Genomic DNA, 27,244 nt, shown 5'->3' on the forward strand with positions numbered 1-27,244 from the left:
ATTCTTCCGAAAAGCTCGAGGAACATAAGCCGAAAGTCACCTGCAGAAGGTATAAACAGCAGCGCTGTATCTCAATGTCCTCCCACAAAAAAGTCACAGTGCAGGCTGGAACTGCCAGGGGTGCAAACTCACCATGTATCTGCCTTGCAATTCATTTGCTTTTCTCCCTCTATTGATACATTTAGAAAGAACTGCTCAGGGTGAGAGGCATAGAATGGAAACCCAAAATAAGTCAAATTCTTTTCTTTCTATACTGTGATGATTATATTGATGAAACATTCATAAAGACATCAACTGAAGTGATGATTCCGATCCATTTCACATTCCCAATTTTATTCTAGATTATATATGCCTGTAGCCTGGAGAATTCTAGTAAAAGAGGCCTTTTAAAAGCTAATGGAAAAGAAGCCATGTTGATTCTTCTTAAAGCATTTTCCAAATATTTTTACTATAAAACAAGTGAAGTAAGAGAGGAAAGTTTCTAAATTGCACAAGTCCACAGCTCCCCAAAAGCTCACAGACAACTATGCCGAATAATTTTGATTAGGCTGGATGACTGTGCCAGGCTCCAAACAAGTGGTTATTCTGTTGTGACATCTGCCAAGCAATGCGTCCATTGTTCTCTGGAATTTAATTCATTTTAAATTACTCCATCTAAATGATAAAACATGAGATGTGCTACACTCCAGGGGTAAAATACAATGATTGTTTTTAGTGTGACCACAACTGTTAGCGGGGAAGCAATACAGCCTGTTCTAATTAGGCCCTGATTATTGTCTTCTGGAAAAGCTAGTTCAAGAAATGTGAGTGAAGTCCTGTTAAATGGAAGGATTGGCATAAACAATCTTGCCTACTCTGGTGCAACTGCAGGCCTGGCACTGCCACATGCGAAATCTTCCCAAAAAACACAGCAATGGTTTTCAAAAGAGAAGCTATTTCAAAACTGAAAGATGCCTGGGATACCAACTTACTGTAGGATACAATTGCGTCTGTGCTGGTGTGTACTTGGCTGCTCAGTCATGTCTGACTCTTTGCAACCCTATGGACTGTAGCCCCCCCTAGGCTCCTCTGTCCGTGGGGATTCTCCACGCAAGAATACTACAGTGGGTTGCCATGCCCTCCTCCAGGGGATCTTCCTGACCCAGGGATCGAACTCAGGTCTCCCGCATTGCAGGTGGATTCTTTTACATGTGTACCAGTATAAATTATCTTACTGATCCAGGACTACTGTGCAAATGCCCCCAAATCCAAAACATTATAACCACCTGTCTCAAAAGTATCGTAAAAGTTCCTAAGAGTTGTATGTGGTGGGGAACATCTGGAAACATGAATGATTAGGTACTAATAAAACAAAACAAGTTGACTCTCAGGAGAAAATACACACATACACACGCGTCAGAGTTTATGTCTCCCATATGCCACATATTTAATGTCAACTTTGGAAACAAATTCAGGTGAAATAAAAATCAAAGTTCTCAAAAGGTGAAAGATTAACTTAACCATTAAGTCTTCCCTATTGCCCCAAACATCAGCATGTATTTCATGTCTATGCAAAAGTATGCCTTCAAACTGCTTGAATGATATATGACACACCAACCAGTTTTCAAATAACACTGCCGGTCATCTTGCAATTTTAAAAAATTAGGTAAAAGGTATTATAACACATTTCACACACATACACACACACACGCACACTCACACACACACCCCAATGACAACATTTGGCCTTTCCTAAAATAAGTACATGAAGACTCTTAAGAGCAGCCAGGGAGGAACCTGCCCACATCATCCCTCCCTACAATCCACGTAGTTTCCTTTAATCCAATAGCAAATCTGGGCATATTTGAGAGGGGTGATTCTAACGGCCACGTTGAAATCCTGTGGCGAACCATTCACGTCTACCCACTGGTGCCCAGAAAAGATGCCGATAATTTTCCGCTCCCATTTCTGCTGCTGTCTCTTCCACATCCTCACGTAGACCCCGGACCCGCTGGCACCAGGCTGGGCATCACACTGCTGGTAGAGCAGGTCGTAGGTCTCATCCTGGACGTCACAGAAGCGGTACACTAGGTTGCCGGGTCGGTCGTTGTCATAACCCGAGAAGTGGATCCTGCCCCCCGGCAGCTGCTTGGCAGGCGGGCTCACCCCGATCTTCATGAACTTTCTCTTGTGGGGCTTTTTGAGCTCCAGGAGGGCGTAGTCATAATCCATGCCGATGTCGTTGGCGTTGCCCTTGATCCAACCCTTGGGGACGTGGGTGCGTTTCACCCGGATCCACTGGAATTTCATCTTCTCCGGCAGGGCTGAGTGCGAGTCGTTGGCCCCTCGGCCGTCTTTAAACTTGGGCTTCAGGAAGCCTACCCGGAGCTTCTGGGTTCCTTTCACGTAGGTCTTGCCGTCGTGAATGCAGTGGGCAGCTGTGAGCACGTGCTTCTCGGCCACCAGGGTGCCGGTGCAGCCCGTGGATAGCTTCACGGAGGTTGAGAAGGGGTAGTTGAGCAGGAAATCCTTCCCAAAGATGCTGAACCTGCTGTCGTAGCCGTAAATCTGCCGCTTCCTCCGAGACTTCCCGGAAGACTGCTCCTCGCCACTTCTGAGGACGTAGATGCCCACCTGCGTCTCAGTGCGGCTGCCGTTGGCATAGAGGGTCTCGTAGGACAGGTACTGCTTGGCTTCTTCATAAGTGGGCAGTGGGGTTCCCTTATGACACTGGGGTCCACACGAGGAGGACACTTCCAGCTTGGCTTCAGCTCCAAAGTCTGGCTTGGCCAAGTTGAAAGTGGACTGGGGCAGGACCACGGGGAGGCGGTAGGCTGGCCAGGTGGGCTTCCAGTGGGTGCTGTAGGGGCTCACCTGCCCAATAGCACGGAGGAGGAGGAGGAGGAAGATGGGGTGCCCTGGAGTCCCCGCCATGCTGAGCACCACCCTGCAGGAACAAAGACAAGCGGGTGAGGAGGGTGAGGGTCAGCAGAAGCCATCCAGGGGCATGCCTGGCATTGTCTGGAGCTGTGAAACTTCTTCAGGAATTGGGGTGTGCAGAGGAATCCCCGGAAATGGTCTCACAACACAAGGGCTTGACCTTGTTTCTTCCTGGGGCTGGATACCCAGCGTGAAACTGGGTATTTGTTCCCCTTGGTGTTTCAGAGGACCCTAAGGATGACCCGCAGAGGGTGGGTGCATGGGGCCATTAATTCCCAGATGAACTGCTTGACCGGCCCTGATACCCATGTAATTTCGGGCCATTCTTTATGCTCAATTCTACACCTTCATCCTCTGCTACCCTCCTGGTCCCCCTGAACTTCTCTCCTTTCTTCCTCCCTCTCAATCTCATTATAGCCTGTACTTGGAAATGTTCAGAGTAACTTGCTCATCTTCGGGGTGAATTCAAATTACACAGTTTATTGAGTGACCAAGGCATCAAAGAGGGATGGCTCCACAGTGCCACACTTGATGGGACGCAGATCGCTTCTAAATGGTGAGTGATTCAGAAGAAGGTGTGGGACTTTTTAATTTTGTTTTGTTTTGAATTTAGAACCATCAAAACTATTATAAGTTTACTTCCAGAGTAGACAGGCCTCTAGCAAAGGAAACACTCCCTCCTCCCTTGGATTTTATTGTATAAGACCAGGGCGTTGGGCTTCCCTGGTGACTCAGTTGGTAAAGAATTTGCCTGCAATGCAGGAGACCCTGGGTCAGGAAGATCCCCTGGAGAATGAAATGGCTACCCACTCCAGGATTCTTGCCTGGGGAATCCCTTGGACAGAGGAGCCTGGAAGGCTATAGTCCACAGGGTCACAAAGAGTGGGACGTGTCAGGGTCTTTGTCAAAGACTGAAAGCTTTAAATTTGCATCAAATAACACATTGTGACTATTACTGTTGGTTGCTTTTTCAGGTCTGTGCATTTGTGTTCCCAGCTAGTCTAAAGGCCTTGAGATTGGGCCTATGCTAGCATTCCACAAAGGTTTATTCATGGAAGAGTAAATGAATGAATGAATTAATGTTAGTGTGGCTCAAAAAACACGTTTTTTGAATGCTGCACGATGAATGCCAATGACAGATACGTACATGGAGGATGTGGTGGTTCAGAGAAAGGGCATGAAATCCCGTGGTGGGGAGAAGAACAAGAGAGGCATTCCAAGGGAGGTGATGCTTGAGAGGGGTGATAAAGCTGAACAGAAATAAGCTAAAACAAACTAAAGGGGACACTTAGAGAAAGGGAGCAAGGATACGGAGACAGGAAGCAGTATAAGTCGCTTTAGGAATTACCCTTAGCTCAGCAAGGGGGCTTCCTTGGTGGCTCAGACGGTAAAGAATCTGCCTGCAATGTGGGAGACCCAGGTTCCACCCCTGGGTTGGGAAGATCCCCTGGAGGAGGGCATGGCAACCCACTCCAGCCTCCTTGCCTGGAGAGTCCCATGGACAGAGGAGTCTGGTGGGCTACATACAGTCCAGGGGGATCACAGAGTTGGACATGACTAAGCGACTGAACTGAACTGAAGCATTAGTTGGCTCTGACTGGCTCCGAATCTTCTGTTCAAGAGAAGCTGACTTAGCAAGTAGGTTAATTCATTCACAAGCAAGGATCCCAAAACAAGGACAAGGAGGGATTAGGTCTTAAGAGGCGGGTGCGAGCTAGGCGGAGTGAGAGTCCGAAAGAAACTGTTTTCCTATTCTCAAGCTTCCTCTTTGAGGATATACACCTGTGAGCAATTTTTGGGTGATTTTTGCTTTCTTACCTAAAACTGGAAAACTGGAGGAATCATGTGCTTCCCCCAGGGCTGCCTCCTGGACCCCTACACACTACCCTCTCCTCCCTCTCACTATAACACAGGAGGACATTAAGGCATGCTAACACTGAGCAACACAAGCCTTAAGCCAAGTTTACTGAGGCTTATCTCAAGGTAGAAAACACAAAGGTCCAGCTGCCAAGTATTCCCGTTTTCAAAATATGATTGCTGGGGAATAGAAAGGAGGAGATGAGACAGTACGATCTTCTGTGTTATCATAAGCAGTCGACATTTTCCAGGGGCAGGAGGAACACGAGAGTTAATATACGCGCATATTATCAACTGGAACATTCATTTTCAAATCCCAAGTCTGAAACGTATATGTTAACTGGATCCTAGGAGTACCGGGTGCAAATTACTTACTGCAGCGGGACTGTTCCAGTGGCACATGCCTTTAGCTCTACCCATTCACCCAAACACTGAAACCAGCCACTTGCAAGGGTGTCAGGGAAGACAATAGCAGGAAAAGTCTGAAACTACTTCAGATAAACCTTTAAAAATCCATCCAGGAAGCTTGTCTTAATGAATTAACCCCCTCTCAGGCAAAATTGATCCCTATTTCACCTTTCCAAGCGCTTTGCCTGTATAGTAAACCCCTGTTTAAAAAATACTTTCCGACTTCCCTGGTGGTCCGGTGGTTAAGAATCTGCCTGCCAATGCAGGGGATGTGGGTTTCATCCCTGGTCGGGGAAGATGCCACAAGTCGAGAGGCTAAGGCCCTGAGCCATGACTATTGAGCCTGTGCTCTAAGGGCCCGCAAGCCGCCAACCACTGAAGCCCGAGCACCAAGAGCCTGTGCTCAGCAACAGGAGGAGCACCTCAGCGAGAGTCTGGTGCTGGAGAAGACTCTTGAGAGCCCCTTGGACTGCAAGGAGATCCAACCAGTCCATCCTAAAGGAGATCAGTCCTGGGTGTTCATTGGAAGGACTGATGTTGAAGCTGAAGCTCCAATATTTTGGCCACCTGCTGCGAAGAGTTGACTCATTGGAAAAGACCCTGATGCTGGGAAAGATTGAAGGCAGGAGGAGAAGGGAGTGACAGAGGATGAGATGGCTGGATGGCATCACCACCTTGATGGACATGAGTTTGAGTAAACTCCGGGAGTTGGTGATGGACAGGGAGGCCTTGCGCGCTACAGTCCATGGGGTCACAAAGAGTTGGACATGACTGGGGGACTGAATAACCACCACCACAAGGAGAAGTTAGCCACGTGTAAGTAAAACTGCTGAACCAACAGTGCTGAGTAAAGCTCTAATTCCTTAAAAATAAGCTTTTCAGTTACCTCTAAAGACTAATTCTATTAGTTTGAAATCTCAGTTACAAGTTCCCTATACAATTTCAACTCTATTCATTTGTTTGTGCGGTAAGACCTTATTCTGAGAACTTTTTATATCTTCATTAAAGTTTCTATGTAACACTGAAAGCTACAAATATTTTATTATTTTATTCTATTTTGTTCCATTTCATTTTTTTGGCCACGCAGCAAGTAAGATCTTAGTTCCCTGACCAGGAATTGAACCTGTGCCCATTGAATTGGAAGTGTGAACTCTTAACCATTGGACCGCCAGGGAAGTCCCCACAGAACTATATGTTAAAAGAAACTGTGATTTAAATTTAAAAATTAATGCAGGTCAAATTATTCCGAATTGATTTGGTTTTTAAATACCTGATCAGAAGCTGGAAGGTAAAGTGATGTGTTCTCAGGTCCCCCCTGGGTTTAAACTGACAATGGTATTAAAGTTACAACTTCATAAGTTGCTCACTCCCTTACCAAATGTGTATTTAGGATGGTTTAGAAATTGTTCTGAACAATGATCTCTTAGTCTTCTAGGTCTGGTTTTTCCAGGAGCCTTTTTCCCCCCCCAGGAACTTTTACTCAAAGAATTGTGAAAGGTGGAGGTACAAGGGGAAACGAAAAGGAAAATTTATCATGCTAGTCTCTAGCCTGTCTGGATGACAAGATTCCCCTTATCTGTTTGCAAAGGAAACAAAGGCCTCCAGCAGAGGGCAGCTTTCAAGGATGAGTGGAGGATGGCTAGGTGAGAAAGCTCTTAGAAAAGTTCGCAGAGGGGGTGAGTGAGGGTGTGTGTGCACTGTGGTGATGGGGGACAGACGACAAGCTACCTCCACTCGGGGCCTTTCCTAAGGCATTCACACCTTGCCCTGACCCCTGCCCTATTAATAAAACACTTTAGAATTAGCTTGGTGATTCTGCATTAATTTCTCCATTCACCTGATACTGGAATAATTCCCCAGGAGACACTTATTGTTTCCATTTTTATAAACTCTAGGTAAACCTTCACTACACCCATTTCATTTATTTAAACATAAACACTCTAAGATGAACACATTCATAATCTCACTACTGGAAAGGTAAATCATGGGAACATAATTTTTAATTCTCTCCTGCCTTTACTAATGGCTCACTTTATCCTCATAGAACTGTCTGGAAAACTCACACCTTAAAAAAGAATGAAGATTTCCAAATCTCATCCTTGTATCTAACTCTGGATGAGGAAAATTCAGGTCTATAACATTTCATTTCTAGGACTAAGCCTTTACTGGATAAGGAGTCCTTAGATACAGAATTATCTTTGAACGTTCCCAACTGAGTATATTCATGTACCACTTGATTTAAATGACAAAGCAGAATGGAAAATGAAGGTAAGCAAATATTTTCTGGCCGTGCTTAGTAATATGGAAACAGTATTCCTTTTCCAGCTCTGTATATCTGACTCACAAGAGGACTACACTTTCCATGTTCCATCATTCACCATGAGCCCCTGTCCTGCTGTTCACTGTCTAAAAATATATGGGCGTTATGAAGATGCTGCCACTTGGTAAGTGCGCTGATAACCTCACAGGGAGGGGACGCTGCTCGCTGCTTGTGATCAGCTGTGCACACCACAGTGCTGCCTGGAGGCTGTGGGCAGAGACGCTCTCCCAGTTCTGCACCTTGAAAACTCCAACAACACACATCTCCTCCAGAGGGCAAATACTCGGGAGCTGTGATATAACTCCTATAGCAAACAAGTGTTGGCAGGGAAGATCTAATCCTCAGGGTATAGGTTCTCTGTTGTACAACATCTGAATTCCTGGGACCACTATAAACAGTAATGACAGAAAGAAAGAGCAGGCAAGTTTGTGAGGATAACAGGTCTGGATGACGTTCGGAAGGATGGCAGAGAGTTTTTCCATGGACTCTGTGGCCAGGGATACTGAACAGTAAAACCATGCTAATTCCTAAAGCAAATAGCTAAAAATGAACAAAGCTCTGGTAACACTCCGCAGCCAGGCATGCTCTCGTTTTCCTGAGGCACTGAACCTGTTAAAGGGAAACAAACCTAATCACATAATGGTTTAAGAATTACAGTCTTGTACAGGAAAGAAATGCAGGGTATTTACAAGCCCAGCCACCTTAAACATAATCTTGTGGTCAAACGACGTTTAACTTCGTCTCTATCAGATTTCAGGCAAACTGAACCACCCCAGTGAGCCTGGGACAAACCTGGCAGCAGAACAAGAATAGTAGAAAACGGTCAATGGTGAGACCCTGAGAAAGGAATTCCCTAGGGTCAGGGAGAGTTATGCATGAATAATGGCCGGTGGATTCCGTCCTAAGGGAGCTATGAGAAAAGATGTTCAGGAGAACCTGAGACTCTTAAACACTGCAGACAGGGGCCGGTAATGTTCTCAGACCCGCTAATGGGAACTTTGGCACTTATACTACAGACAGAAGAATGCACCCACATTCACTATCTACCTGAATAAGTTGTCAGTGTTACAAAAATGAGGTCCATATTAATTACCTTGGAAAAACGCTTCTGTTCCAGTTCAGGCATGGGAAAGTATGACAAGTTATCACCTGAGTTTATTTAAGTGGGAAAAACACAAGTGAAAAAACTTATTCAAATGCAGATGGTGTGCATATGATCACAAATGCTTTCACAAGTACATATAGTGGCTTTTGTGGCAGTTTCTGCTTCTCCACTCTACCTCCAATCCACTCCTGTCTAACAGAGCTCTTGAGAGGTGCACCTATAAGGTCTATTTTAAATGCTCTATGCACAAGTATGATTCTGAACCAAGTGTAGTAAATAGCTTGGTATTAATTTGGCTTTCAGCTTTTGGCCACAGCTGACTTCAAAACCACAAATTCAACTCTTTATCACAGGGCTTCCTCAAAACGATTCTGACACTGGCCAATCTGCGCCAATCATTCGCGGATCTCCTCCTAAGGCAGCACAGGGACCACTCAAGTTCAGTTCCAGGAACTAAGAGAAGGCAGCCCTAGCCAACAGGGATCCCAGGAACAACCAGAAGCTTTCCACCAGCTAGGCGCTATTTCTGAAGTCTCGCGGGTGTCACCCAAAAGGCAATAAAACAAACAGGACTTTTTATCAGCTGCTTTCTCATGGGATGTTTGAAAGCAAACCTAATTTGTATTCCAAAGGGGAGTGGGAGTTATCCTTCATCTAATATTCTTCTCGCTCTTCTAAAACATTTTTTTTAAAACTTCTTTCAGCTTTTATTTAAAAATGAACCCACGAAGAATGTCCACACGCTGAAGAGGAAAGATTTGCTTCCAAGAACTGTTGCTAGTTCACGGACAGTGGCTCCTAGCGCAGCGCAGGGCCATCAGTCACAGAGCCAGAGAAGAGAGCCTTTTCCCCGACCTGTTTGCTGTCCTCTCCTTGCTTGCCAAGGTGTGTTCACAGTTACATGCCCAGGGTAAAAAATTAACTTGCAGACCTTGCTGCAAAACTCAAGGGAAAAAGTAATTGTGTGTGTGTGTGCGCGCGCGAGCGTGCCCTGGGCAGGCTTCTTTTCTATTCCCACCCAGCATCCGAGATGGTAGCTGCGAAAACTTGCTTTTCCCCACTCGATCCGCGGGTGACACCGTGGAAATCCAAACGCCCTGCGGGTCCCGAGTCTCCGCGGAGCTCCCGCAGGCCGCGGGTCCCAGCCCTCGACCCCCGAGGGTGGCCGAAGCAAGGTCTCCGGGGCCGCCGAAGAGAGGTCTCCGGGGCCCCCGCAGCCCTCAGTGCCCCTGCCTTGAGCGCAGCGGCCCTCCCTTTGTCCGGTACCCTCCGCCCCGGGCCGGCGCCCCTCGCCCGCGCCCGCACTCACCAGTGCCGGGTCGCCCGCCAGGCCCCGGCTCGCTGCGCCGCTCAGACAGGTGTGGGCGCCGGGAGGGCGCGCGCAGCTCCCATGCCGGCTCGGCGGCGCGACCGAGTGCGAGCGGGGCGGGCGGGCCGGGGAGCTGGGCCGGCGGCCGACGGATCCGCCCCCCGCGCCTCCCGAGCCGGCCTGCCCCGCCTCCGGCCTCGGGGACGCCGCGCCCCCGCCGCCCGCGGCCCGCCCCCCGCCCGCGGCCCCGCCTCTGCCGCGCCCGCGGCCCCGCCTCTGCCGCCCCCGCGGCCCGAGCCTGGCTCGGGGCTGCAGGACCGCGGCGCGCGGCTCTGCGCAGGTGGCTCCCGGCGCTCGCCTGTCCCGGCCTCGCCGCGCCAGCCCGCGCTGGCTCCCGGGGAGCCCCCGGCCGGAACGAACCCAGGGCTTTTGTTGCCGGCCGGCCGCCTCCTGCTCGGAAAAACCGGCCCCCGCAAGGTCGACAGCCTAGCGTTGGGGCTCTGGGCCACATCTGGTGGGCGCGGAACCCCTCCGCGAGTTTGCAAAGTTGGAGGCAAACCCTGTGCGCTCCTCACCCCACATGCACTTTTGAGAGTTTTCAGTCTTTAGGTGATGCCTGAGCTCCTTCCAGCTTCACCCAGCTTCTGGGGACCCCCCAGGGGCGGAAACCTGCCTCCGGGTGGCATGACCGCCCAGGCTTTGCATCCCCTCCCGCCGCACCCAGAGCGGGGCGCGGGGCCCGGAGCGCGGCTGGGGCGAGGCAGCTTCGAGGGACCGGCTGGTTGGGGAGCCCACCGGCCTCGGCTTTTTATCGGGGCGCCAGCGGGTGGAGCCACCTCCTCGCTCAGTGGGTCAGCTTCCCTGAGTCACTGCAAGGGACCCACAGTTCAGCTGGAGAAGGTACTGATTACCCTCTGACAGGTAAGGCCCAGGAGGAGACTTTTCTCAGTTGAGTGACTTGCCCCAATGCACTAAGGTCACATTTTTTCTTCTATGAAGCCATTTCGCCTGCCTGTCCTTTCTACCACCCTTGTGTTAGTTCCTCAGTCATTCCTCAGTCAGTGTCCGACTCTCTGCGACCCCATGCACTGTAGCCCCCCAGGCACCTCTGTCCATGGGATTCTCCAGGCAAGAATACTGGAGTGGGTTGCCATGCCCTCCTCCAGGGGATCTTCCTGACCCAGGGATCGAACCCTCATCTCCTGTGTCTCCTGCATTGCAGGCGGATTCTCTACTGTCTGAGCCACCAGAGAAAGAATTTCTCCCACCAAAGCCTGCTGTCAAAAAGAGGGGGGTCTCACAGGCTATTTCACACGTGTGTTAATGACAGACCCAGGGTGTTCACATTTGTCATCGATGTGTTTGTCACTGTTGGTGATTCTCAAATGTCAGGGCACTGTGTTAAAGGCAAAAGTTTCTTCAGCCTCCCCAGGCTTGGCTTAAATTATTTTCTTTCAAAATGTTGCATTGCTAGCTGTAAATATAAAACCAGATATAAACTTGTGTTATAGCTTTTGAACAAGCCAGAAATAAAGCAAAAATAAATTTTTAAATCAAATATAAAGTCCTTCTCCCAGAACTGTAAAATTTAAATTACTGATGTTTACTCAATAGAACTCGCCTGCCAACTCAGGAGGCATAAGAGACTCTGGATTGGATCCCTGGGTCAGGAAGATCCCCTCGAGGACGGTGTGGCAACCCACTCCAGGATTCTTGCCTGGAAAAGCCCCTAGACAGAGGAGACTGGTGGGCTGCAGTCCATAGGGTGGCAAAGAGTGGGACAGACGGAAGTGACTTAGCACACCTGCACTCAGCTGCTGCAAGCATTATGTATCTCTGGCCCGGAAGTGAGTACTTTCAGGGTCTGCATGGCTCTCCCCGTCTGATGGTGTGGCCAGTGCCCTATATTGACTCAGTTTTCTTACCTCTTTCCTCCCTTCCAGCTACATCTCCTCTGTTCACAGCCTATGTTATTGTAATAGTTGACTTTCACTTGAGTTGCATATATCATTCGAGATTACCTTTGTGCTTTCCTTTTCTTACTAGTCTAGTGAGAAGGGTGGTGACTGCTGGTGTCAAGGCAGAGCTCACAGAGGCCCTGAGATCACAAGGCAATCCTTGGTATCGCGGTTATCCCAGTGCCCCAGAATGTGTTTATGTTCATTTTTTAAAATCATAACTATGAAAAAATTGAATTATGGGTCTCCAAGGGTCTATAGCTCCCAACTAGAGAAACACCATTAATAGTCAAACACCTGACTTAGAAGAAGAACCAGGGAAGGAATTAGAAGGAAAAAAAGAAGGGAGAGACTTACAAAACACCTATTAAAGCAACGCACTGTGAGCAGTCCCGGGGAACTCAAACTGGGGTTCTGTGGTACCCAGAGGGGCGGGATGGGGTGGGAGGTGGGAGGGAGGCTCAAGAGGGAGCGGACATATGTATACCTGTGGCTGATCCATGTTGATGTATGGCAGAAACCAACACAACATTGTAATTATCCTTCAATTAAAAATAAATAAATTTTTAAAAATTAAAAAAAAATTTTAAAAGAGATGGCCACAGGAAGGCAATCCAGGAACGTAATTAAGAGCATGCCAGTAACATTCAACTATATGAGTACTAGTTCAGGCTCTGCCACTTACCAGTTCTGTAGCTTTTGGCTTAACTTTTCTGCACCTCAGTTTTCTCTTTTGTAAAATGGTGACTACCTCATAGTATTGTTTGAAGGACTGAATCAATTAAAACACAGGAAATGCTTAGCACGTGGCCTGACACATAGTAAACCCTTCATGAATATTAGCTCTTGTTGTGTCTGTTATGCACAAAGATGATGCCTTCCCTCTGCTTTGGAGCTCTGTGCTTTAGGACCACCTCAGTTGAATTTGATATTCACTGCTCATTTGCTTTGACAGTTAAAAAAAAAAAAAAAAATATATATATATATGTATGTATGTGTGTGTATATATATAGATAGATATTTGGCTGTGCTGGGTTTCAGTTGCAGCACACAGTAACTTTGCTCTTCGTTGTGGCATGATGGACCTTTAGTTTAGACATGTGAGCTCTTAGTTATGACATGTGGGATCTAGTTCCCTGACCAGGGATCGAACCCAGGCCTCCTTCACTGGGAGTGTGGAGTCTTAGCTACTGGGCCACCAGGGAAATCCCTGTCCTGGCAGTTTTTGAAATTCCATTGTCACCAGTTTGGGGAGGTAGCATCTTAGAGAACAGAATAATTTTATTCCCGTCATTCCAAGAGGGAAACTGAGGCACAGAAGGACCCGAGAGCATCTCCCTCTCCTGTCTCCTCTCCCAGAACCAGCCTCAGGCCTCCTGCCCCTGCCCAGATGGGACTCACCATGTTTGAACAGGCTCCACCCCCTTCTCTTGTTTCCAGGAGCTGTCGATAGTAAAACGGGAGGATGCTACCAGGCTCTAAGGTTGTTGCTGTGATTGCCACATGGACAGCAGCAACAGCAGATCTGCAGAGGACTTTAATTCAAAGAGAAATGCCCTGTGTAGCAGTTGTGAACCTAGATATTTGTTTTTATATTTGCCCCACTCCCCATCTGAAAAAAGAATACCATCAGAAAATCCAAAACCCACATTGTTTAAGAACTCAGATCAACTCCATAATCATAATTCTCAAATACTTTTCATGAGTATGGCAGCTGAGTTGTTAAAAATGCATTCAGAACAAAGCCCACACATTTAGCGAGTGCCCAGTCTGTATAAGGTAACTGTATGGGGGCTGTGATAAAAGAGTTGCTGTTGAGTTGCTAAGTTGTGTCCAGTTCTCTTGTGACCCCATGGACTGTTAGCCCTCCAGGCTCCTCTGTCCAGGGGATTTCTCAGGCAAGAATACTGGAGAATTCTTTTCCTTCTTAGAAATGCATTTCCTTCTAAGAAGGAAAGAATACATTTCCTTCTCCAGGGGATCTTCCCAACCTAAGGACCAAACCCGCATCTCTTGCATCTCCTGCACTGGCAGGCAGATTCTTTACCACTGAGCCACCTGGGAATAGAGGAAGGGAGGGAGAAAGCAAATATCCCTCATCTCAAGGAACTGATGCTTTGGATATAACCAAAACAAAATCAAACACAGGAGAAAGTGAGATGTAGGCTGGATCAGAATACAGCTACAGAGCATGGAAGAGGGAATTGTTAATTCCCACTCTGGCAGGTGCTGAAGCCTCCTAAGAGGTGGTAGAATTTCTACTGAAGCTCAGAGGATGAAGCCCTGAGCAGATCGTCAGCAAGCATGGCATTGGGTTCCTCTACTGTGTAAACAAGGCAAACAGTGGAAGAATGAAGAGGGCAGAACTAGGCCTGCTGCTGCTGCTGCTGCTAAGTCACTTCAGTCGTGTCCGACTCTTAGCGACCCCATGGACTGCAGCCCACCAGGCTCCTCTGTCCATGGGATTTTCCAGGCAAGAGTACTGGAGTGGGGTGCCATATTGTGCTAATTGTCACTGTGTTTACTGAGTGCATACTGTGTAGTGAACTTCATACATGTTAATTCAAGAAACCAAAAAAAGAGGAACTATGGTTATCTCCACTTCGCAGGCAAGGAGACTGAGATTCAGAGGGGTTAAACGGGATACTAGTGTGTACCATTAAGTAACACAGTTGTGACTTCTGCCCCATCTGTTGCACTCTGTCAGCAGTTTCTGCCGTGTTGTACTGCTTCCCAGACCGGCATTTTCTCGTCCTTACAATAAGGAGGTTGATGAGTGACTGCCATCACTCCAACTGAAAACATCCTTTGATTCTGTCTTGCTTTTGTTCCAGGCTTGCAGTCATTTCGTTATGACCTGTTAAGTGGTCTCCATGCAGGAGACAAGATGGGACCGAAAGATAATTGGAAACCTAGGGTGGCGGGGAGGGGAGAGGCCCGACACCAACTCTGTACGTGGTTTCAGTGCTGAGGTTTTTTTTTTTTAATAAAGTACAATTGGTTTACAGTGTCGTGTTAGTTTCAGGTGTGCAGTGAAGGGATTCAGTTATCCACACATATATATTCTTTTTCAGATTCTTTTCCATTATAGGTTATTACAAGATACTGAGCGTAGTTACCTGTGCAGTAGGGCCTTGCTGTTAACTATTTTATGTATGTGTGTGTGTGTGTGTTAGTCGCTCAGGTGTGTCCGACTCTTCGAGATTCCATGGACTGTAGCCCACCAGGCTCATCCGTCCATGGGATTCTCCAGGCAAGAATACTGGAATGGGTTGCCGTTCCCTTCTCCAGGGGATCTTCCCCACCCGGGGACTGAACCCCGGTCTCCAGCACTGCAGGTGGATTCTTTAACCTCTGAGCCACCAGGGAAGCCCCACTTTATATATAGCAACGTGTATTTGTGAATCCCAACATTCCTCTTAGTGCTTATTTTTTACGAGGCCATGAAGCTCACATGTAGCTTCAACAATTTGCCAGTTTAAAAGGTGTCCATGAGAATTATTTCTAAGGAGATAAATTTCCACATTTAAAAATCATTTCCATCCATTTTCTTATATCTGTGGTGATAATACGGATCCAGGAGTTTATTCAGTAAGTGGATGTTTCTAGCTTTGTGTAGTGAGTGAAAAGAGAAATGGAGGAGACAGCACAGAGCAGGAGGGAAGCAGGCATTCTCAACCTGTCTGGGTGCCATCGGGTAAATCATCTCACTTGGCCTGGATTTATCATTGGTAAAGTCTAGAGGACCTACTGTTACAGTCTTTGAGTCTACAGCATTGTGATCCTTGTGGGAGAATGGCCCACATTTGTATCTTCGGGCACCCCCAGCATGTGGTCCTGGGAGAGCAAAGGAGGTGGAACTCTGGAGTCAGACTGGCTTGGGCTCAATTTAGAGTTCGTTTAGTTGCTGGATGATCATCGGCAAGTGATGTGACTTCTGTGCCTTGCTTTTCTGTTCTATGCAGTGGGGCTTATTTCAGGCTGTAGTCAGGACTCAGTGGAATAATCAGTACAAAGCACACAGCACTGGGCTAGCATAATATAAATTCTGAATTGATATTACCTATTGTTATTACTACCACTGCAAATGCTTAATGTTTCAAACTTGTTGAATGAGTTGAATGAATCAGTCGAATTGTTAAAAAGTTTTTTCCAGGCTTTCCAAGAATAAACCATCTCAGGACTTTTGTTCAACCCTAAGTCTTTTGTCATAGGTTTGGTTTGGAGGCAGCAAGGAGTTTCCTGGTCCAGTCATCCCAGTCCAGTCATCCCTTAGTATCTGTAGAGAGAGGGTTGGTTCCAGGACCCCTGCAGATACCAAGGATGCTCAAGTTCCTTATATAAAATGGCACAGTCTTTGCATATAACCTATGAAATCTGCCAATACTTTAAATCATCTCTGAGCATGCGTGCTCAGTTGCTTCAGCCATCTGACTCTTTGTGACCCTGTGAACTGTAGCCAGGATCTTCCCGACCCAGGGATGGAAACTGCATCTCCTGCATCTCTTGCATTGCAGGTGGATTCTTTATCTACTGAACCACCAGGGAAGCCCAGGTTACTTATAATACTTAATATAATGTAAATGCTATGTACACAGTAGCTGATATATGGCAAATTCAAGTTTTGCTTCATGGAACTTTATGGATTTTTTTCAAAATTTTTGGATCCATGGTTAGTTGAATTTTTGGAACCCATGATACAGGGGGTTAACAGTACTGAATTTGGGAAGAGTTACAGGTTCAGATGGAGCCAGGGTTGTAGTCTTTTTGTCTCCCCTTCCAGTCTCCCCATATGGCACCATCAGTTCATTTATTCAACTAGCATCTTCAACACGAATATTGTTAGGTCTATAAATCTGTCAGTGTTTTAAGGGCAAAGCCAGATTTTTCTCTCATGAAGGTTGGATTTAAAATCTTTATGATAAAACCACAACTAGTTCTCATAATTAAAAAAAAATGATAACAAAAAGAACCAATAAAAATAATCTTTACAGCACTTAATAAAGTAAACGTACTTGTATAGCTGCTGCTGCTGCTGCTGCTGCTGCTGCTAAGTCGCTTCAGTCGTGTCCGACTCTGTGCGACCCCATAGACGGCAGCCTACCAGCACTTAAAACTTAAAAAAAAAAAAAAATTCCTGTTCCTGTTAAAAGTATTGATTGTTGTCGTTGTTATTGTTCAGTCACTAAGTCGTGTCTGACCCTTTGCAGCCCCGTGGACTGTAGCACACCAGGCTTCCCTGTCCTTTACTATCTCCCAGAGTTTGCTCACACTCATGTCCATTGAGTCAATTACTCATTTTAAGTATTAATACTTGGAAATATAAGTAATCAGTATACTATGAATATAGATATGTGAAAGCGTAATATATAAAGCCTTAAAATATAAAGTAGTTGTAGAGCTAAATTGTCACACTGGTGCATATGGTAGCCTGAAAAGAAAAGAAAAAAAAAAGCTGCACAGCAAAGGAAAGCTTTGCTCTAATCCTACTTAAAAGAATATAGCAATCTAAAATTATTAGAAAGAAAAACAGGCTTTGGCACTAGCAATTTCCTGTATAATGTGGGCACTATTTGAAACTGAAAAATTAGAAACATTTTGAAATAACTGTGTGTTTCTCATTTTCTCTGGTGAAATTCAGAAGGTCTCTGGAGGCCGGCGCTGGGCTTCTCTGATGTACTCTAACTTGTATCCTGGATCTCATGAGCAAGAACAAAAGAGAAAAAAGTGTTTTTTCTTCCTTTAACTCAAGGAGAAGCAGCCTTGAAATAGACTTAAACAGCTTTTTGATATTCTCTTTTCAATGGGAATCTTATTAAAATTTCTTTCAAATCTCGATAGCTTTAAAAGGTCTTTTCGGAAAATCCTTTTGTTCTCAACTCATGTTTGTATTTCAACTTATGTTTGTATTTATCCATGAATATTGGATTCTTTCTTTTTCTGTAAGGAGTAATCTTTTATGCGGTTAAGTGTGGGGACTGGATATTCAAATTCAGTGTCTTTTCATGAGGTTTCTCCTCTTTCCTGGCAAATTCTACTCATCTTTTAAGCTCAAATATCAACTCTTCTGTGAAGGCTTCTAAACCCTTCATTGCTAGAATTGTAAATTCATACTCTGTGTCTTCAGAGAACTGTATTGAAATTATATCTTACATTGTAACCATATATTTACATGTTCAGCCTCAAGCGGCCCAGAGCGTCTCACGAGTGGGACCACTGGCTTGTTCTTCTAGACCCTATGGTTTTCCTCTGTCTTCTAAGACAGCCTGGCTCAGGATAAAGGCTCAATGATTTTTTACTTAATAAAATGATTGAATGAATGAATAAGTAAAATTCTAATTAGCTTAAAACATAATGTCTGAAATAATTTAGTTTGCCATTGCAGCCATTAGGAGCAAGGCATACTATATGTGAAATTTTAACCAGTGGGGCTCTAATATTTTCCAGGATGTAAATCCAAATTACTGTTTGATGCCCATTCACCATTCTTTCCTTTCGGGTCACTTAAGATAACAAATTCAATTTCTGCTTGGTGTGCTGGTTACATTTCAGTACTCATGCTATGGCTACATGTTGGTCTTCTTAGGCATCATCTGTCTAAGACTCGGAGAAGGCAAAGGCACCCCACTCCAGTACTCTTGCCTGGAAAATCCCATGGATGGAGGAGCCTGGAAGGCTGCAGTCCATGGGGTCGCTGAGAGTCGGGCACGACTGAGTGACTTCACTTTGACTTTTCACTTTCATGCATTGGAGAAGGAAACAGCAACCCACTCCAGTGTTCTTGCCTGGAGAATCCCAGGGACGGGAGCGCCTGGTGGGTTGCCGTCTATGGGGTTGCACAGAGTCAGACACGACTGAAGCGACTTAGCAGCAGCAGCAGCAGCCCCTGCTGAATCTCTGGCCTGCATGTCTTTGGTTGGCTATATGAGTTGCGTTCTTGACAGAGACTCACCTTCCCCTTGATTGGTTCAGATGAAGAAATTTTATGGGAGTGCCGACTTATGGCAGTGAGAACAGGGTGGAGGGGACAAGCCAGCACAGAGAGCACCCAGGCTCCAGCAGCAGAGGAAAGCCGTGGCTGTTGTTGGGACCGAGGGGGAGAAGACCGCAGCAGAACCTAGTTGCATGCGCACGCCCAGGAGCCCTGTGTCAATGGGACGGCGGCTGCAAGCATTGCGGGAATCTGGTTCCCAGGAGGAAGGGAATGAGCGGGAGAGGAACACTCTGACCTCCTCTTTTCCCACCCTGATCTCTGGAGCTGCCAAAGTGAGCTCACAAGGGAACTGACCGTGCTGTCTGTAAGGCTTAACCTCCTGGATACAGGGCAGGGTGCCGAAGGGTGGAGAATTGCTGGGAGACTGACAGAAAATCCCAGGGGGCACAATAGTAGGGAATTTGCCTGCCATGCAGGAGAAACAGAAGATACAGGTTCAATCCCTGGGTCGAGAAGATTCCCCTAGAGTAGGAAATGGCAACCCACTCCAATCTTGGTGCCTGGAAAATCTGATGGACAGAGGAACTGAGAAGGCTACCATCCAGGGGGTTGCAAAGAGTTGGACATGGTTGAGCACACACAAATAAAGACAGAATAACCAGAACCCTGGGAGAGCCTAGTTTCCTCATTTGCAAAATAGGGTGATGACAATGCCCTCCTACCAAGGTTATAGTGAGGATTAATCTAGGAGTTGCATCAAAATACTTCTTAACATATGTGGTGCCTGATTTTCTACTCATTAGCTACGACTTCTTCTTATTTACAATAACAGCTCTTTGAATAGCTCCTGGTGTGTAAAAGCTAATTGAGGAAGGTATCGTGTGTTGGTTTATTTTGAAGCCCTTGCACATCCAGCCCCAAACACTGTTGTAGCAAAGCCCAAAATAGATGGCCTTTTGTAGGCAATGGGGAGACTTTTTGAACAGGGAAGACTGTCTGTTTGGGCTGACATCATCAGCCAGTGTGACCTCGAGAACAGACACCAGTGAGCTAAATTTGAGACTTGTTTTTAGTTTTCAGCAGATTTCTTTGGTCACTGTGCAGACACAGTCCGAGGCCCCTAGTTTTCCTTCACGTCGGTAGAGAGGAGACTTGCTGAAGAGCAGACGAGCTCAGCAGGACCAGCGCCCCATAGCCATCTCTGGGATTGGCGGTGGTTTCTCACATTGTGAAAGCCGAGTTAGGGTGGCCAGCCCTTAACAGAGGAGGGATTGTATCTGCAGAAGCCTTTCACTTCCTGCTCTTTGAAACCAGTAACCTGCTTTATTTCAAATGCAGGGCCACCTGGCTCCTGCTGCCTTTGGTACACAGATTAGGGAAACCACAAGCATGGCCATTCGTGTTCTTTTCCCTTCAAAGCCTGCGGCATGCCATGGAAAGCCAACTGGCTCTCCACCTGATATCGGGAAAGTCCTCGCATAGGCGCAGGGGTGGGGTGGGGTGGGACTTACCCACATGAAGGCAGGTGGATGTCGGAGCTGGGACTGCAGCGGGTGCTCTTGGAGGAAGGGCGGGTTCAGGGTGACAGCTCAGGGAGCCTGTCTCCCTGATGAAGCAGTGAAGGTCACGCTGGGAGGAGACTCTGGTATTGACACTGGCAGCTGGACTCCCTTCAAGGAGGAGTGACTTTATCCGGGTTTCCAGCAGACTAAAATTAGTGGGGAGAGCACCGAGCCCCTAGGTCTTGTGGGATCTGTAAGCAGCTGTTCACGTTATCGTCCTTGTCCCTGAAAAATCAAGATATAAGCCAGAACTGGTAAGAATGGCTCTAGAGCCTTTCCACCTACCACCTCTTGCTGTCTTCAAAGTGTGCATCCTCTGGCTTTTCCCAGAGCACACGGATGCTTTATTTTTTTTTTACTCAAGGCTGACTGAGGCCCTGTTTGGACAACTGTGTGCAGCCACTTGACACGTATGCAATGGGTTCACTCCATCAAGCAGGGGGGTGATAGGGAACAGAGTAGTTTGGGGATTACGCTCTCAATAAAAATTAGCTCCTCCTTTAAAACTTTGCATCCTCCAGTTGGATTTTGACACTCATCTTTTGCTCGTTATTCTTTTATAAAAACTTTAAGAAAGGTACAGCGTTTCCCAGTTGCTGCAATCAACAATATTAAGATCTTGGACATAGTCACATAGTAAACCACAAGAAACAGATTTGAAAGTTGTGTGTGTTAGTCGCTCAGTGGTGTCAGACTCTTTGAGACCCCATGGACTATAGCACGCTAGGCTCCTCTGTTCATGGATTCTCCAGACAAGAATACTGGAGTGGGTTGCCATTCCCTTCTCCAGGGCATCTTCCCAATCCAGGGATCGAACCCAGGTCTCCCTCATTGCAGGCAGATTCTTTACCACCTGAACTGCCAGGGAAACTCCATTTGAAAGTTGACCTGTTTTACATATTATTCTTTGTAATTCTGCCAAAAAAAGACAAAGCAAAATAAAAACAAAAAATTAGCTTCTCCTAGTAATGTGACAACATCCCAAGGTGACATGATATTTTTTTGTTTTAATGTTGAAATGAAGAATGTGATTGGCTTCAAACCAGGAAGGCCCAGAATGGCCCAGTCCTGCACTTAACGATTACGATCTCATGGTTGTATAAACAGCATCTTTGTAAAGTGAGGTTATCCAAACTATCTTCTCTTTTAGGACAAGAGATGGCAATGTCTGTCTCTTTTTTTTTTTCCTCTCTCTCTATATTTTTTTAACAGTGCAATAAAATTGAACTATTAAATCCTTAAAACTCTTTCTGCAGGAAAATTAAAAGCAAATAAATGACAAGTCTTTGATTTGTTAGACTACTCTTTGAAAGGTTGATTGCTGACTTCAAGGCAAATTCCAGTCCTGGTAGCAGCCCTCCAACCTCAGCTCCAGTTGTAATTTTATTATCAACACTTTCATCCCCTGCTCCATAGTCCCAAAGCCTTAGGGAATTGAAGTTCATTCAAAGGTTGAGTATTCTTGATCTGAGATTGTTAGGAATCACCCTTTGTATTTACTCTAAGACCTGCCTGACTACAGTAGGGAGCGTGAGTGAGCCAATAAAATTGTTTTATATACATTTATAGTTTTAAAAGTTTTTTTTCTTGGTAGAAGTATTTATAGCATTGGTATAAAGTTCATCTTTACAATAATGACTATTTATTATCTACCAGGTATCAGATACTTCCCACTACTTATTGCATTGGACTGAAAAGCCCTGAGCAGTAGGTACACATATCCCTGCTTTTACTGATAAGAATCCATGGCTCTAAATAGTTGAGTAAAATTCCCAATTTGAAGGGTTGGAGTGGGGATTCAACCACAGGCCTCTCTACCCCAAATCCATGTATCATTAAGTTGCCCATATTGTTTCGGTTAGGATGACTTCATGTATTAGTAATGGAAACCCCTGACTTATGCCGGTTTAAATGACAACAAGGAAGTTGAGGACTGCACATGTCAAGAAATGGAAGGATAGGGTGGTTTCAGGTGAGGGGCACTGAAGCTCTGTAGTTACCATAAACAAGTACATCCAGGAGGAAAAAAAAAAAAAACTTCTCTCCTTATCTCTCTTTCTTAGAAGCAGGACAATGATACTGCTCACCAGACCTCTCTTCATATCACAGTGGTGGGAATTCAATGGTCATAAGTCCTTTGCTAAATCAGTCACTGGCAAGGGATGATGTTATCTGTTAGCCTAAGGTAAGTGGCACAGGATAATTGGAAGGACTGGGGCTGGGTGTCAGAAACCTTGGGTTTTAGTCCTAGTTCTGTAATCTACTTGGTTATAGAGACTTGCTAGTTGCTTGGCCTCTCTTAGACCTTACCTCTTCCTTGCTGGTAAATAGGGCTGATGGGTCTTGCCTTACTGATCTCACAGAGTTGTAAACCAGGAAGGAAGTAAAGTCTGTAGAAGTATTTTATGAACTGTGACACATGACGTAAATGCACGTATGGCTTCTATTAACATGATTCAGAGTCTGGTCATAAGATATTTTTTCAGTTATACTCATATGTGGTCCTTGATCGTCATCATGAAGATAGCTTACAATTCCTGGGTGGGGAAGATGCCCTGGAGGAGGGCATGGCAACCCACTCCAGTGTTCTTGCCTGGAGAATCCCATGGACAGAGGATCCTGGTGGGCTACAGTCCATGGGGTGGCAAAGAGTTGAACACAACTGAGCACACACACACAAGACAGTTTAGAATTTTCAATGATTTGTCAAAACTTTACCTCAATTTTACTTTTCTGTTGGAAAATTAGTAGTGCAAAAATAGGGGAGGGAGAAGTGTGAGATTTAGTACTTAGGAAAGACAATTTCCAAGCAACCCTGTATGCTCCTCTAGTATCTGTTTATATATGGGTAGGTTGTTTAGAAATTATTTTTTATACTTATTCAAAAGCAAGTTTCCTAAGACTCTATTAAACAACCTTTCTCATTCCTTCCTTTATACCAATTCAGTAAACGTATGGATTATTACTATGGGGGCAGGGGATGGGATCCACCAATAAAAGAACCAAAAACAGACCCTATCTGAACCTACTAGTGATGACCACTAATTCACCCCTAGTAACCATCTACTATACTGGGGAAGAACTCTAGAGAGCAGACTAGATAGAAAAGCATTAGTCACTCAGTCGTATCCAACTCTTTGTGACTCTGTGGACTGTAGCCCACAAGCTTCTCTGTTCGTGGAATATTCCAGGCAAGAATACTGGAGTGGGTAGCCATTCCCTTCTCCAGGGGGATCTTCCTGACCCAGGGGTCGAACCCAGGTCACCTGCATTGCAGACAGATTCTTTGCCTTCGGAGCCACTAGTGAAGCCCCAGATAGAACATATCCACAAATAGCTGTAACAAAATATAGAAAGATAAGAGGAATTGATGGGTGAAAGTCCTGAGCTGTGAAGAGATAAAGGACTGGAAGAATTCAGAAGGGCTTCCCTGGTGTCTCAGATGGTAAAGAATTCACCTGCAATGCAGGAGACGCAGGTTTGATCCTTGGGTCAGGAAGAGCTTCTGGAGAAGGAAATGGCAACCCGCTCCAGTATCTTTGCCTGGAGAATCCCTTGGACAGAGGAGCCTGGTGGGCTGCAAAAGAGTCTCAAAAGAGTCAGACATGACTTAGTGACTAAACAACAACAACCACAAACATAAGTAAATGTACTCCTGAATTCTGTGAGCCACTCCAACAAATTAATTGAACCCAAGGAGAGGGCCATGGGACCCTCCCATTTATAGGTAAATTGGACAGAAGTTGTGGGTAACCTGAGGAACTCCTGCTTCCAGCTGACATCTGAAATGGGAGAGCAGTCTTGTGGGACGGAGACCTTACCCTGTAAAACCTGGCACTATTTCCAAGTAGGTAGTGTCCGAACTTGGAGAAGGCAATGGCACCCCACTCCAGTACTCTTGCCTGGAAAATCCCATGGACAGAGGAGCCTGGTAGGCTGCAGTCCACGAGGTAGCTAGGAGTCGGACACGACTGAGCGACTTCCCTTTCACTTTTTCACTTTGACGCATTGGAGAAGGAAATGGCAACCCACTCCAGTATTCTTGCCTGGAGAATCCCAGGGACGGGGGAGCCTGGTAGGCTGCTGTCTCTGGGGTCGCACGGACACGACTGAAGCGACTTGGCAGCAGCAGCAGCAGTGTCCGAACTGAAGGACAATGTAGGACACCCAGCTAGTGTTGTGGAAAATTCCTCGGTGTGGGGAAAGCTCCTCCACACATTTGGTGACCAGAAGGGTCAGAAGTGAAGTATTCTGTGTGAGAGTAAAGGAGACACAGGGGGTGGGGAGGGGTCAAGTCTGTAGGTTTTTTTTAACTCAGGGAGCAGTGGCGAGTCAGTGGAAGCTGTGGAGCAATCGACTGAGTGCCTTCATCGTATCTGTGCTTTATGAGGATTAAGGGGCAGCTTCTGGGAAGCTAGATAGGAGGGGAGAAAATGAAGGCTGAGAGACAAATCTCAGAGTTTGTAAATTAGAGGCCATGAGAATCTGAACCAGATTATGGGCAGTGGTACGGAGATCAGCCAATGGGTACTTTGGACTGAGAAAGCAGAGATCTTGGTAATTGATATAAAGGCCAGTTGGGAAACGGGGAGCCAGGAGTTTTTCATTGGTTTTGTTCATTCGTTTGTTTTGTGTTTTGGTCTTGCCTTGCAGCTTGTGGGGTCTTAGTTCTCTGACTGGGGGTCGAACCCATGCTCCCTGCAGTGGAAGCTCTGAGTCCTGACCACTGGGCCTCCAGGGAAGTCCCAGGAGGCTTTCATTTGCAAATGACAAGAGATCAAGGCAAACGTCTAAATAAAGAAGCAAATTTACCTGCTCCCTTAATTGAAAAGTCCTGAAATAGGTGTCGCTCAGGAGATGTTGGACCCCAGAGCTCAGATGATATCATCGGGGCTTGGGCTTCTCTACCAGTTAGTTCTTCTGTGATGGTTGCTAAGGCAGCCTTCAGAAGCTACTAATTTACATTTTCAGAGGATTAAATCCAGTGGATGAGAGAGCTTGACTCCTCATCGATTCCAACAAACATCCCAGGTCTGCTTTCCATTGCACATTCCTGAAGCAATCCCTCTGGCTGCAAGAGATTATGCTGACTGGCTTAGACTTATATATGTGGTCTTTTATTTTCTATTATAATTTTGATGATTTGTCCACAAAGGCAACCTAACTCTAAGCCACTAGGAGACATAGCCCTGTGACCAAAATCAGATCTCGTTCTGAGGAATTCTAACCAGAAGACACTATTTCAGAACAGTGAAGGCTGCTTCTCATTCCATTTCATCAACTGCAACTACTTTTTGAGGCAGGTTTCTTGAGGACCTGGCACATATCTGAACTTATAAAATGGATAAAGCCTAGACCATTTCTAGGGCAGTCTTCACAGTGGCCAGTTCAGATGCTGCATAAGTGCCTGGAAGATTTCACCTCTGCAAAACAGGTGAGCATTGTCTGAGAGGGCTCAACAAAGGAGTGACTATTGACCTAAGTGTTGAAGCAAGTATAAGCTTTGCTTCAGTACCATCTAGACAGGACCTTGAATACCAACCAGATGTTGACAAACCATCTGAATTCTATTTGAAATGGGGTGATGGCTCTAAAAATATCAGCCTGAGCCATCCACCTGTTCTGAGCAGTCTTCTCTTTACATAGGATGTGTGGTGTCTAAACCATGTTTTTAAATGAAACTTTTACAAAGTGTTTAATTACACTAGGAAAGCTAACCCTTTTCAGAGAACCCAGTGGAAATTCCTTTGGTGAAGAAAAGAATCATTCTGTAAATTGAGTCTGTCCATCTGAAAGTGCCCCTCTTTTCCCTTAATTTGATGGGTACACATCCATTTTCACATACTGGATCTGTTGTAAAGCCAGATACGTGCACCTGAACTTCATTAAGGAAAAATGTTAAACTCCATTGGAAATCAGTTTTTTTTTGAAGGAGGAAAAACATCAATTTGAAAAGTGTCAAAGGCATGGATGCAGCCTGAATCAGGTTTTTGCCCTCAGTCACACTGACGCTAACACATTTTCAAGCATAATGGCTGAGCTGCTTTTTGAACTTTCCAGAATGATCTTCACCCCACTAATGCAAATAGCTCTAACATCTAGTTTAGAATGAGATCAAAAGGATGAAAATTAGCAAATGCAATCTGGGTGGAACAGTTGAATTTTGATTCTGCAGAGCAGACCAGAGCACTCGTCTAGCGTGAGCTGGCCATCCGGCGGGCAGTCAAGGGACACTGCCATCCCCAGCCCTCCGCACTGAGGGCCACAGCTGCAGTATGGCAGCTGGCCTTGCAAAGCCCAGCTTTAATGATGGTCTTGGCCCTTATTAAGCTCCTAAGAGTCATCCTGAAGCAAGCCATGGGCTAACAGCAATACCAAGAGGAGATTCAGGTTGGGAGAGAATCGCTTTTACCTTAAGCATGCATCTTTCTTCTTCTTCTCTTTTTTTTTTAAGGTTTTCTTTTTATTTATTTATTACTTATTTAGCTGCGTCAGATCCCAGTTGCAGCCTTCTCGATCTTTCACTGTGGCATACAGGCTCTCTAGTTCCGACCGTCCCTCCCTTTCCTGAGTGCTCAGTTGTGTCTGACTCTTTTCGACCCACGGACTGTAGACCACCAGGCTCCTCTGTCCATGGGACTCTCCAGGCAAGAATACTGGAGTGGGTTGCCATTTTCTTTAAGGGATCTTCCCGACCCAGGGATCCAACACATGTCTCCCATGTTGGCAGGTAAGTTCTTTACCACTGCACCACCTGGGAATCCCCTAGTTGCAGTACTGGGCCCAGTTGCTCTGTGGCATGTGGGGTGGTAGTTCACAGATCTGCATCCCCTGCAGTGGCAAGGTGGATGCTTAACCACTGGACCATCAGG

The 27,244-nt window shown here is 46.1% G+C and overlaps 1 protein-coding gene and 2 long non-coding RNA genes across 4 annotated transcripts in view; 2 read left to right on the top strand and 1 right to left on the bottom strand.

The window, feature by feature from the left end:
- Positions 1–1,401: 1,401 nt before the first annotated feature.
- On the bottom strand, positions 1,402–20,419 carry PRSS23 (serine protease 23). 2 transcript variants are annotated; one of them, XM_005226675.5, is made up of 2 exons: positions 20,322–20,419; positions 1,402–2,926 (listed from the first exon to the last, which is right to left on the bottom strand). In XM_005226675.5, the coding sequence occupies exon 2, from the start codon at positions 2,911–2,913 to the stop codon at positions 1,786–1,788; it is 1,128 nt and encodes a 375-aa protein (XP_005226732.1). In that variant the 5' UTR covers positions 2,914–2,926; positions 20,322–20,419; the 3' UTR covers positions 1,402–1,785. The 2 variants fall into 2 exon arrangements, with proteins under 2 accessions (XP_005226732.1, NP_001073775.1); NM_001080306.1 differs by lacking the exon at positions 20,322–20,419 and adding an exon at positions 9,919–10,016 and having other exon boundaries at positions 1,410–2,926.
- On the top strand, positions 3,105–9,565 carry LOC132344242 (uncharacterized). The gene is made up of 3 exons (XR_009493425.1): positions 3,105–3,475; positions 7,510–7,628; positions 9,314–9,565. It is a non-coding gene; the product is annotated as an uncharacterized lncRNA (long non-coding RNA).
- LOC112444849 (uncharacterized) overlaps positions 10,255–27,244 on the top strand; it is a 60,482-nt gene continuing 43,492 nt past the window's right edge. The window contains exon 1 of the long non-coding RNA XR_003033218.2: positions 10,255–10,839. This is a non-coding gene — a long non-coding RNA (uncharacterized lncRNA). The remainder of the gene's footprint in view (positions 10,840–27,244) is intronic.

This window comes from Bos taurus, chromosome 29 (assembly GCF_002263795.3).
Source record: "Bos taurus isolate L1 Dominette 01449 registration number 42190680 breed Hereford chromosome 29, ARS-UCD2.0, whole genome shotgun sequence".
Taxonomy (NCBI): domain Eukaryota; kingdom Metazoa; phylum Chordata; class Mammalia; order Artiodactyla; family Bovidae; genus Bos; species Bos taurus.